General features: G+C 46.3%; 4 protein-coding genes across 4 annotated transcripts; all 4 read left to right on the forward strand.

Moving 5' to 3' along the window:
• The first annotated feature begins 458 nt into the window (after positions 1 to 458).
• Positions 459 to 2,359, forward strand: BJ212DRAFT_1313794 (S-adenosyl-L-methionine-dependent methyltransferase). The gene is made up of 7 exons (XM_041334099.1): positions 459 to 555; positions 607 to 728; positions 804 to 1,031; positions 1,089 to 1,452; positions 1,501 to 1,559; positions 1,613 to 1,831; positions 1,882 to 2,359. Exons 1-7 carry the CDS (start codon positions 519 to 521, stop codon positions 1,933 to 1,935), a joined length of 1,083 nt encoding a protein of 360 aa, XP_041198666.1. The 5' UTR covers positions 459 to 518; the 3' UTR covers positions 1,936 to 2,359.
• A 311-nt stretch (positions 2,360 to 2,670) lies between these two features.
• BJ212DRAFT_1258682 (thiolase-like protein) lies at positions 2,671 to 4,607 on the forward strand (the record flags this gene model as incomplete). The annotated part of the gene is made up of 12 exons (XM_041329960.1): positions 2,671 to 2,733; positions 2,786 to 2,812; positions 2,866 to 2,905; positions 2,960 to 3,027; positions 3,072 to 3,417; positions 3,466 to 3,596; positions 3,644 to 3,907; positions 3,955 to 4,029; positions 4,076 to 4,172; positions 4,223 to 4,237; positions 4,291 to 4,447; positions 4,499 to 4,607. 12 exons carry the CDS (start codon positions 2,671 to 2,673, stop codon positions 4,605 to 4,607), a joined length of 1,392 nt encoding a protein of 463 aa, XP_041198667.1.
• Positions 4,608 to 6,084: 1,477 nt separating this feature from the next.
• BJ212DRAFT_1259150 (transport protein particle component) lies at positions 6,085 to 6,970 on the forward strand (the record flags this gene model as incomplete). The annotated part of the gene is made up of 5 exons (XM_041329997.1): positions 6,085 to 6,422; positions 6,469 to 6,586; positions 6,637 to 6,729; positions 6,785 to 6,878; positions 6,936 to 6,970. 5 exons carry the CDS (start codon positions 6,085 to 6,087, stop codon positions 6,968 to 6,970), a joined length of 678 nt encoding a protein of 225 aa, XP_041198668.1.
• A 688-nt stretch (positions 6,971 to 7,658) lies between these two features.
• Positions 7,659 to 11,294, forward strand: BJ212DRAFT_1313827 (P-loop containing nucleoside triphosphate hydrolase protein). The gene is made up of 24 exons (XM_041334100.1): positions 7,659 to 8,056; positions 8,116 to 8,167; positions 8,223 to 8,294; positions 8,346 to 8,372; positions 8,428 to 8,522; positions 8,574 to 8,632; positions 8,683 to 8,771; positions 8,818 to 9,058; positions 9,110 to 9,170; positions 9,219 to 9,255; positions 9,318 to 9,421; positions 9,474 to 9,494; positions 9,545 to 9,604; positions 9,660 to 9,790; positions 9,844 to 9,881; positions 9,932 to 9,978; positions 10,033 to 10,194; positions 10,257 to 10,325; positions 10,374 to 10,514; positions 10,564 to 10,660; positions 10,708 to 10,731; positions 10,781 to 10,876; positions 10,927 to 10,986; positions 11,039 to 11,294. Exons 1-24 carry the CDS (start codon positions 7,701 to 7,703, stop codon positions 11,072 to 11,074), a joined length of 2,175 nt encoding a protein of 724 aa, XP_041198669.1. The 5' UTR covers positions 7,659 to 7,700; the 3' UTR covers positions 11,075 to 11,294.
• The last annotated feature ends 44 nt before the right edge of the window (positions 11,295 to 11,338 follow it).

Here is an 11,338-nt window from a genome sequence, read left to right on the forward strand (position 1 = left end):
AGGTATGTCAAATCACGTATCCGTACTCGTATGTACCACACACTCACCTAGCACAACCCGATGCTACACGCCGCCCCTCAGTGTGCTCATTCGTTGAACCAGGGGTTTGGTGGTATGTGAGCCACATTGTATCTGTCATATCTCCGGGTGTCCTCAGCATGCTATGCCGTGGTATACTACTTCCTGTCACAGGAGGTGCGCCCTCGTCGCTCGTTTTTGCAGATTTGTCAGACATGGCCATGGGACTCTGGCTGCCGCCTCAGGGATGCGCCAAGGATCGGAAACAGGAACGAGAGCTCTGAAAGATCGATTAGACTATCAAGGTTCAGCAGGCTCTTCCTTTTTGTCCTGACCAGCCCTTCGCAACTGGATTGAAAAGAGATTAAAGGTGAACTTGCAGACAAATGAGTCTATCTTCTAATTAGTTTACAACCTTGACGATTACATAATCACAGGTTGATCCGAAAATGATGCAGTTGTCACTTTGACAAACTACTTTACTTGAATTGAACTCGGTCATGCCCGTGCGGGCCATTGAATTTTATAGTGGTATAGGTGCTTCATGGATATCGATGCGATCGAGCCTTTCTTAAAGTTACTTTTTAGGTGGCCTGCATCTCGCACTTCGCCAAAGTCGTGTGGCGTGTTCCCCTGTAAAAGCGTTCGACTGGGATCAAACTGCATGTCAAGTATATGCATCTAACTATGACGCCAAAATAATCACCAGGGTAGGTCGACCTTTGATTCATCAATTCTGGCATTGACCTGCGTGAGGTCGTGTGTTCCTTTCGTTCCTTTCATAGATAGACATATCGACCCTTTCTGCGGTAGATCTGTTATATTTGCATGCTGACGTCTGGCTCCTATCCCCGTCGTGCCAACCTTATACCATCTTGAACCCTGCTGCTAGAGGAGAAGCAGACCCTAGAGCGAAGTCGTTTCTTCATCTGATCGATCATGTTTTGCCGGATCTCGCTGCCCAGGATTCGCAGCCTCGCTACATACTCATCGAGAATGTAGCGGGCTTCCAGGTCAGTCGACTTCATCCCACCACGCATATTGTCCAATCTTGATGTGTCATTGGAAAGGACTCGATGACAAGGAGACGTTTAGTTGATACCCTCCAACGGCTCGGCTACGTTGTTGCTGAGTTTCTTCTCACTCCTGTACAGTTTGGCATCCCCAATTCGCGACTGAGATACTACCTTCTTGCGAAATTATCCCCCCTCCGGTTCTCTGGCCTTCATGAATCTCACTTCGATCGAATTCATGAGACGATACCAGGAACTATATTAGACATTCCTGTACACTCGCTACGTGAATATTTGGACCCTGTACACGAGGACGGAATTTCTACACGTCATAATATCCCCGACCGAGTACTTTCAAAGTGGGGTCGTTTATTCGACATCGTACTGCCATCTGGTCGGCGGACCTGTTGTTTCACGAGGGGTTTGTTTGCTCTAGCGCTGACTATTTCATTCACAAATTTTACCCTAGGTTATACACAACTTGTCGAGCGTGCAGGCTCCATACTCCAGGTGAATGAGGACCTTGACGTGAGTTTACAGGCGCAATGTTGAAACTTGAATTTTGAACTGAAGTAAGGCAGACCACCGAGGTCTTTGACAGGTTTCTTGAAGCTCGATCACGGGGAGATGAAGATGCCGTTCGCGTCCTAGATCAGCTACACCTTCGGTATTTTACCCCTAGCGAACTCTTGAGGATCTTTCGATTCGAGGAGCCAAAGTCCAATCAACAGTTTTTGTGGCCACCCACCATATCTCTAAAATCACAGTACCGGCTCATTGGAAATAGCGTCAATGTGGAAGTGAGTGAATATTCTTTGATACAAGAAAGTTTTGGCAAATCCCTATATAGGTCGTGCGGCACTTGATCGATTATCTTTTTGATGATGAAGAATTTACAACGTGATTATGGACATCTCTTGCTCTCTTGCTTGATAGCAGCATTGATTTCATGGAGTCATATTGGCCCTACTCTCGGTCTCTCTCGGCCAGAGCCCAGAGCCGCAAAAATATGCTTTGGTTCCGCACCTACATTCGGGCTGGTCTAAGGTTCAGGTTCAAGATATAATTTACTGGCTTAGTGTACCATTTCGAGGTGTCTGGTTGTACGTGGTCAGGCTGTCCAGCCACGTGTTTGCTGGCCGAAGAACAAGGTCAAGTCAATATGCTCCTCGGGCGTCATTTATCATCGTAATGACTAAGTGAGACTACCAATGACACAACTTCACGTTGCAATCTTCAATTTTTTTGGTCTCGTCACGCATGATGTATATATTCTTAGCTATAGTGTGTACAGTAGATGAGCACCTAATATTATTGATACTATTAAATGGTAGTGGTATACTGATTCAAATTAGATTCGGTGTTTGTTGCTCAGGCGCTCAGGCGCCGCTACCAAGGGAGGGATCAGATCTCGGATCATTCAGCAACGCCAGTATTGACGCGGACGTAGTAGGCTACAGAAATCAAGTGCAATACAAGTTTCAAGTGCTTTGTCGAAGAGTGCCGAGGGCCGGTTTCGGCTTCTAAGTTACCGGACTGTCCTATATATATATTAGTTCCGTGATGACCTGTTATGCGAGTAGTAGTAGTCTCGCATCCTTCGTTCACACCCGACGTATCGTGACGGCAGCTTTTTAACATGGCTCAGAACAAGTTCAAGAGGACTTTTATCGTTGGCTGTGGATGCACGGCATTCATAAAGGTCAATAATTCAATCTTGCCAGTCCTTAGCAATCAATTCATTTGATACGCAGCCTAGAGGCCAGAGGACAACGGAGGATGTAAGTAGAATCAGTACAAGAAATGAATGATCTCCGATTCCATTCATGTATAGATGGGACTTGAAGCAGGCACAAAGGCGCTGCTCGATGCTGGTGAGTTACGCATGAAGAGACAATTTGTTCAAAACCATAATTCGAACTTCCCAGGTATCACATATGATGCAGTACAAACTGCATTCGTGGGTCACTGCTACGGTGATTCTACAAGTGGTCAAGTATGGCACTCCTAAATTCAGTTTCACGATGCTAATTGGTGTAGCGGGCTCTCTACGGCCTTGGAATGACCGGGATTCCCATCACCAACGTGAATAATAATTGTTCGACCGGAAGTACCGCACTTTTCCATGCAAACAATGCTGTAAAGTCTGGCCTGGTCGACTGTGCCCTCGCGTTGGGCTTTGAGCGTATGGCAGCAGGCAGTCTCGGAACCAACTTCCCCGACAGGGCACCACCGACTCTTTTATTCACTAAGCGGACCCTAGACCTTGAAAAGACCCTAGCTTCTGGAACAAACTTTGGTCCAGGTGCCCCGCGAATGTTTGGCAACGCAGGGCAAGAATATATGGACAAATTCGGTGCCGAAGTCAGACACTTGGCCATGATAGGTATCGTGCGGCACTCGTATTAAAAATGTGTGTTTTCACGTCTTTTAGCCGCAAAGAATCACGCACACTCCGTCAAGAATCCATATTCACAATTTCGTAACGGATGGACGGTTGAACAAGTCCTACAGGCACCTAAAATCAATGCCCAACTCACGAAGTTCATGTGCAGTCCTACATCGGTAATGGTGCTCCCGCTCTCAAGTATCTAGCGCTCACCACGCATTAGGATGGTGCAGCCTGCTGTATTGTTGCATCAGAAGACTTTGTGCATGCCCATGGATTGGAGAATCAGTCCATTGAAATAGTTGCACAAGGCCTTGAGACGGACGACCCTGCTGCGTATGATACTGAAAGCGCTATGGAGGTCGTCGGTTACGGGATGTCGAAGCGATGTGCTGACAAAGTATTTAAAGACGCTGGCTTTGCCGACGGCGAAGGGCGTGACTTGGTTGGCGTGGTCGAGCTACATGACTGTTTTTCCGCGAATGAAGTAAGTCCGCCTTTCCTCACTTAGTCTGGCGCATGACCCTCCCTTAGCTCATCACATACCCTGCCCTTGGACTTTGCGCTCTTGATGAGGCCCATAAGATGGTTGAAAGGGGTGATAATACGGTCAGAGTTTCCTCTTTCAACCCGGCAGCAACTGAACCTTCTGTAGTACGGCGGCAAGTATGTTGTAAACCCGAGCGGTGGTCTTGAAGCCAAAGGACATCCACTCGGGGCCACTGGTCTGGGTATGCATTTCTATATTACAAGTGAGTAACATTTGATTATGTTAGCAATGTTATTCTCATCACTTTGGTAGTGCAATTGCGTAATTGTTAGTGTGGCAATCACTTTTTCGTGGTCTTCCTAATGCAGTTAATGTTTTAGTGGCAGGACCTATGCAAGTACCTGGCTTATTCGACATTCCGGACAAGCGGGGCAAATTTGGTCTTGTTCACAACATTGGTATTGGAGGTGCAGTCGTCGTCAGTCTACTCCGCAGGCCCGAGTTTTATAAAGCAGGGGGTATCGACGGCCAGGCTAGGTAAACATACTCTCATTTGAATATAGTCCACTAACCTACATGGTATATCAGGCTAGGATACAATCACGCTCATGAATGCCGGCCTGTTACGCTTGCAGATGTTGACAAAGTTAAGTCAAAGAAATCATCGAAGTTTGTCCTTCAGCATGCGAAACTTTGAAGAAAGTGAAGCTTATGATGTGCTTGTATATTTGTAACTTCTTTTGCTGTCAATATGCAATCGAGTACAATCCATTAGTGGGTTCTCGATGAAGTAGAGGATGAGTGTTTTGGTAGATGTCTCGGCGGTCTGGACAGTGACTAAGTTATTGGCGATTTGGCTACAGTTGGGGACAAGCAAAGTCATCACGTTTGGACATCGATTTTTGCTGGCTTGTCACACAAACTAAAAAAGGCTAAAAACGATATAAACGCACTCTTTAGACTCTATACTTCATATTGGCACGAGCCGATTCCCTGTAAAAGTAATTATGACCCTCCGAGCCCTAAAATTTTGGCCGGACCCCTCAAAAAATAGCTAAAAATCCGAAAAAATGCGGAATCGATTCCGTCTGCTGACTTGAGTATGATTCCATGAAAAATGAAAAGATAATGTACCTTAGTTAGGGCGCTAAAAAGTGCCTTTTTGTCCACTTGAACAACGGTCCTCACCAATCATTATGCCTCGCGGACGCCCCAGAAAGAAACCTAGAAACATCAGCGGCCTTCGAGGACAGCACTGCACCATCACTCTTGTCTCCGAAGTGTTATCAACGACCTCCGAAGATGAACATCATAAGCCCTGTGCCCAAAGTGTAGACCACCAAAGCAACTTCGAGTTAGATGGAGCCGACAATGGCTGCATGGCAAGGCTGCTGAGTCAGCAGGAAGATTTCCGTGATCAAACATTGATGGTTGAACAACTTATCAAGGATGCAGGACATGAATGTCTCTTCTTGCCAAAGTTCCATTGTGAACTTAACCCCATTGAAATGGTATGATTTTGTAAATTTAAAATTTAAGTTTTCTTCACTCACTGCTTGTTAGTATTGGGGGTGGTGCAAGTACTGCTACCGACAGATGGAAAAGTCAACATTTTCTGCTGCAAAGAAGGCTGCACATGATGTGCTTGATTCATGCCCTGTTGATGTCATTTGTCGATTCATCAATCGTTCTTATTGGTTTATGAGTGTTTACAGGCTAGGGCTTACTGGAAAAGCTGCTGAATGGGCTGTATGCAAGCATAAACAACATTGACAAGTATCTCAACGAGCGATGATGGTGATAGAGGCAGTGCTAAACGTATGACTTAATACATAGATGTCATGTCCCCCCTAAGGAGGGTGTGTAATTTTTATTCAAATGGTCAAAAAAATTGGCTGGCCAAAAATATCGTGGGAAAGACTTTGGAGCAGTGTTTTTAGACGTATTTTTACTGCCTGAGTTCAGAGCTGGTGCTAGTTTGGCACCAAAAAATCATGCGGAGCCAGTACTAAATAGGATGACTTTGCTTGTCCCCAACTGTACTCCTTACTAAGGGATCTGTACTTACATAAGAGTCGAGACGTACCTGTCGAAATCACTACTTGTGGGCCTGCCTTCTTTCTGTCCGAAGTTCCTGTTGCACGACATATTACTCAAGACTCTCTTCAGTTCAAATGCAGGCAGCATCGGCCAGCGCCCTCAGTGCCCTTGCCGACCCTCCTGCTCGAATGGTCGATGGTGCAGCCATGGATTACTTATTGATCGAAGCTGTGAATGCACTTCGTGTCTCATCAGCAGTCGCTTCTGCTCGAGCCAAAAAAATCGAGCATGACATGGTCGAAGCTGGGTTGGTTCCACCACCACCACCACCACCACCCGCCAAACAACAGAATCCGAGAGATAGTGCTAGTAGCACGTCGGGTAAGATACCAGGGCCTGCGGATGAGGATGAGGGGGTGAGGTCTAGGCTGGAAGCTATCGGTATGCACGTCGGGGGTAACTTTGCGGAGAGGTACGGTGTCTCAAAGGCAATGCTTCGCATCCTAATTGCCTCCAAGGCTTTGCCGTGATCGCCCATTATTCAGCGACTCTCTGGACGTTATCAAGTTTGTTTGCAAGGATCTTTGGGTCTCTTGCTGGGACAAACAAGTCGACAACTTACGTACAAATCACAGAGTAAGCAATTGATTCGTGACTTCAGGGATTTGGCATTGAAACATTCGTAGGGGGTCTATGTTCTTCAAGATAATGCCTTCAAGCCAATTTCTCGAATTTCCTCATGGGAAGGTCGACAAGAAGCCCTCAAGCGAGCCAAGCTGGTATGTCAACAGTTTGAACTGATCACGCTTCTATATGCTTTGTCGTGTTTCAAAGTATGTCGCACTTCCTGCTGGGATTATTCGAGGTGCATTGTCTCGAATCGGGTTTCAAGGGACGGTGGTTCCTGAAATCACCACTCTACCTCAGTGTACGCAATCTTTCGAATATCATGGTATGTAGTGCCGAGCTGACTATCATCGATCAGGCACCTTCCAGATTAAGCTACCAAAAAACACATGAAGCTACAGCACTATCAGCCTTTACACGTTGATCTATGCCAGCCCAAGTTGTGAAGTGGCTGCTGAACTCGAACCCCGTTGCTGAAAGCTCGGTTGAAGGTGTCGGGGTCATCAAGTAGTGGGATGGACAACAAGTAGGTAATGTGGTTCAAAGGAAGGGTCGGGCCTTGCGTCCTCTGTTATCGATTTTTCGGCCACAGACTTCTCTTCACACTGATCTCTTTCTACCGGATTAATTTGTTCACGAACGAGAACATCTGAAGTCGATGATTCTCCTTGCAACTGCGAGTGCATCAGAATCAGCAAGATTCTCGTTACAATCGCAAATGTATCGGGACGGTGCATAAAGTGATGGCGTGGCTATTTTCACCTTCAGAATACGCCTCTCCGGCAGGTTTCTTGTTTGTGGCTTCAAGCATGAACTCATCTCGATGCAAGATGGCGTAGGTGACACCGCGCACGACAGCCTATTTGGGGCTCATTCCACATTGATGCGATTTGTGAAGCTTGTGAAGATTCATTGAGCTTGTTGAGGCAGAAAGAAAGGGCGCAGGGAAATGGCCACATTTGGCCCACGGGGAAGTAGATGTGGATGACTTGGAAAGTACCTTACGCCGACTTAGATTATCGGATATGGGAACACATTCTATATTTGGCCATCTAAGTACGCCGGAACCTACATTTCCTCATGTCGGGTTTCAGCATCTTTTATCTTACACTGGCAAAGAAAGATGGCCTCTATAGAGATTGCAGAAGAAATACGCTCGATTTTTCCTGGTACAGAAGAACTCATCGTGCAGTATCTTTCCGGTTATCTAGTCGATGACGCTGGAGAAGAGGAAGATGTTCTTCAGGTGGCCAATGACATCCTGGATTCATTGGGCATGAATCATCCAGACGACGTCAAGAGGTTGATGGCACGCCTCCGGGATCTCCTCGCCGAGCAGCTTAGTGCACGAGCGAGAAATAGTGGTCGACCAAAGCTGACGAAGCTTGACAAGGTTATGGACATGAGCAAGGTCGGTGCTATGTCGAATACCATTGGGCTTGGAGAAGGCGTAGACCTTGAGAGCATCAACAAGGGAAAGTAAGCCTGTATCTTTGTGTCGTTACGGCTGCCTCGATCTTAGTGATGCTCCTACGCAGAGCATCCAGGGTAGATGTGAAAAAGCTTGAGAAACAGGAAGCCAAACTCAAGGTAAGCATAAACGGCTTTCTGCGTCAGATGGACATGATGTAATAGCTGCGTTTAGGCTAAGATCGAGAAACGTGCTCGTCGCGACCTCTACGAAGGGTCCAAACTACTGGATCAGCACCGCAAGCAAGTCAGTAGAAACATTTATCTCTCTAAATAAATTTGATCATGGGTTTGGCAGCAAAATTATGAAGAGATGTTCATGAAGGTTAATTCACTTATGCTTGCTTCTTTCAATTTGATCATTCAACAACTTCTTTCAGATCAACCCCTTGGAAGCGGCAAATGCTGCCAAAAACAAGAGCAAAGATATCCATCTGCCCTCCATTGACGTCAATTTTGGTTCCAATCGTATACTGTGCGTTCCACTTTTCATTCCCGTGATATTTGTTGTGAGGTGTTCCCTTAGATCAGGAGCAAGCCTTACATTGGCGTATGGTCGTCGGTATGGGCTCATAGGACGCAATGGTACGTTTTACAATGTATCACCTGTCAGCACGACTGTACGACTTTATCAGGTGTCGGAAAGTCCACCCTTTTGAAGCATATCGCTATGCGGGAAGTACCTATTCCTGCGCATATTACCATATTGTTCGTAGAACAGGAGGTAAGTCACTGTTTTACATATGTGCTTGTGCATGAGCTCGGTACAGATTGTCGGGGACGATACAACCGCTCTCGATTCCGTTCTTAAAGCTGACGTCTGGAGAGATCACCTGTTGAAGGAAGAAGCTTCTTTGAATGCCCGTCTGGCTACGCTGGAAAAGGAAGGTGACGATAAACGGTTCGAGGATGCTAGGGAGGAGGCATCGTCAAGATTAGCGGATGTGCACGCTCGTTTAAGTGATATGGATGCCGAGAGTGGTCCTTCGAGGGCAGCCACTCTTCTCGCCGGTATGTCGATGTCTTTATGTCAAGGAATACGTTGTGATACGAAGTTTTCAGGACTGGGTTTCAGCGAGGCAGACCAATCTAAGGCTACAAGGACATTCAGTGGAGGTTGGAGGTAAGTCAAATCAATGGGACATGGCAATGTCTGATATCTCGGATTCAGAATGCGACTCGCGCTAGCACGTGCGCTCTTTGTGAAGGTGCGCTGCTCAAGTCCTGATTGTTTAACACTGAGGTCTGACACACGTACGATTGGATGTAGCCTGCTCTTCTTTTGCTTGATGAACCTTCAAATCATATCGATCTAAATGCACTGGCTTGGTTGGAAGATTACCTTCAAACATGGCCCGGAACACTGCTTGTTGTGTTAGTTGAGCGGGTGTATGAGTTGATATTATTTTGCTCACGTTTTCGACAGATCTCACGATCGTGCATTCTTGTGAGTGTGCAGAAATCTTCGTTTTACGTCTGAAATACGATTGTATGCAGAGATGCCGTTGCGACTGATATCGTGCACCAGCACTCTGGTAGACTAGACTATTATAAAGGGTTCGTCTAGTTCATGCCCAGACAGGTGTAGTTCCTAACAGTGGTCAATGCGCAGGAATTTCACTCAGTTCTACTCAACTAAGTCTGAACGGGACCGCAATATGCGAAAAGAATACGAAACACAAATGGATTACCGGAAACACCTACAGGCTTTTATCGACAAGTGGAGGTATAATGCAGCCAGAGGTAGGAATGTGAAATAGAGGTTACTATAATTTCTTAACACTTTTTTTGCATAGCTTCGCAGGCACAAATGAGAATCAAAATGCTGGAAAAGGTGGGTGTGTTACACAACTTCGTTGCTACCCTTGAACAGCCGTTTTGTAGCTCCCTGAGTTAGAACCTCCAGAGGAAGAAGAGGGTGAAACTTTCAAGTGCGGCAAATCATTCTCGTTCCGAGTGCAGCGGATTGACATTCTGGCAACTAGATTCCCCGAGGCAGAGAAGATATCGCCACCATTGCTCCAATTGTCCGAGGTCACCTTCGGGTATACGCCTGAAAACCTTCTCCTCCGAGGAATCAACATCGATGTAGGGTTGGATTCGCGAATCGCTATTGTTGGCGCGAATGGAGCTGGAAAATCAACCCTGTAAGTGGTACTACGTGCGTCGAAGAACAGTGATACAACTAAAAATTGATCGGGATACGTAGTATTAAACTCCTGACCGCAGAGCTAAGACCCTTGAGTGGCGACTTGAATCGGAATGGTCGTCTGCGAATGTGAGTCGTCACTGCGTTTGATTCATCACCTGCTCACGTGCTTCGTAGAGGATATTTTTCGCAACATCATGTTGACACACTCGATCCTGCTATGTCTCCTGTACAGTTCCTGGCCTCTAAATTCCCAGGAAAGACAGAACAAGAATATCGAGGCCACCTAGGCAACTTCCAAATCAGTGGAATGACGGGGTGCGCAAACTTCTTGTGGTCCACTTGTAGTTTGTTTCAAGGATAACAGGCTCCAACTTATTGGCACGCTTTCTGGAGGTCAGAAGTCTCGTGTTGCGTTTGCTGCCTTATCATTGCAAAATCCTCACATATTATTATTGGACGAGGCGAGTACAGAAGGTTACGGTTTATGATTGCTGCTGATACCTACCAGCCTACTAACCACCTGGATATCGAGGTACAGTACACACCAAATTTTCTCTACTTCTACTGATCGTTCAATGAAGGGCCTGGATGCACTGATGGCGGCGTTGAGCACTTGGAATGGCGGAGTGATCGTTATTTCTCACGACGAGCGATTCATCACCACAGTTGCGAAGGAGGTAAGTACATGCAAATCGGTGTATCTTGGCTGCTGTCTAAGTCTGTCTAGTTATGGGTGTGCGCTGATTATGCAGTGACCAAGTTCAAGGGCGATGTACAAGCATATAAGGTTTGTACAGTATCGTGTAGGCCGAGATCACGCATTGATATTCCGGTCACAGAGCATCATTGTGAGCAACATCAAAGCACGGCCATGATGGCAGTTTGTGTATGTAGTACGGGGATCCCGACCAGTGATCACTGCATGTCGCTCAAACCATTCCAAATGTCCGAGAAATGAGATGAACGGGAGTCAATACCAGTTCGGAGTTGTTGCTATTTTATTCGGCTTTTATACGTACGGATCAGACAAGTGTTCTCAAGTTACAAAATTTGCGGGTTATTTTATCTTCAAATTTATCTTTTCCCAACCGAGAATCTTTTGCTTTTTTCAAAAAATCAGTTTGTGGTTGCGTGGTGGT

Source organism: Suillus subaureus (genome assembly GCF_016647635.1).
Source record: "Suillus subaureus strain MN1 chromosome Unknown BJ212scaffold_2, whole genome shotgun sequence".
Taxonomy (NCBI): domain Eukaryota; kingdom Fungi; phylum Basidiomycota; class Agaricomycetes; order Boletales; family Suillaceae; genus Suillus; species Suillus subaureus.

Bases quoted from the DNA above. Each gene is read 5' to 3' on its own strand.
- BJ212DRAFT_1313794 (XM_041334099.1), top strand. From the start codon at position 519: ATGCCCGTGCGGGCCATTGAATTTTATAGTGGTATAG. The intron at 729-803 runs GTAGGTCGACCT...TTCCTTTCATAG, and splicing joins ACGCCAAAATAATCACCAGG to ATAGACATATCGACCCTTTC. The intron at 1,832-1,881 runs GTGAGTGAATAT...ATCCCTATATAG, and splicing joins GAAATAGCGTCAATGTGGAA to GTCGTGCGGCACTTGATCGA.
- BJ212DRAFT_1313827 (XM_041334100.1), top strand. From the start codon at position 7,701: ATGGCCTCTATAGAGATTGCAGAAGAAATACGCTCGATTTTTCCTGGT. The intron at 10,326-10,373 runs GTGAGTCGTCAC...CGTGCTTCGTAG, and splicing joins CGGAATGGTCGTCTGCGAAT to AGGATATTTTTCGCAACATC. The intron at 10,877-10,926 runs GTAAGTACATGC...AAGTCTGTCTAG, and splicing joins TCACCACAGTTGCGAAGGAG to TTATGGGTGTGCGCTGATTA.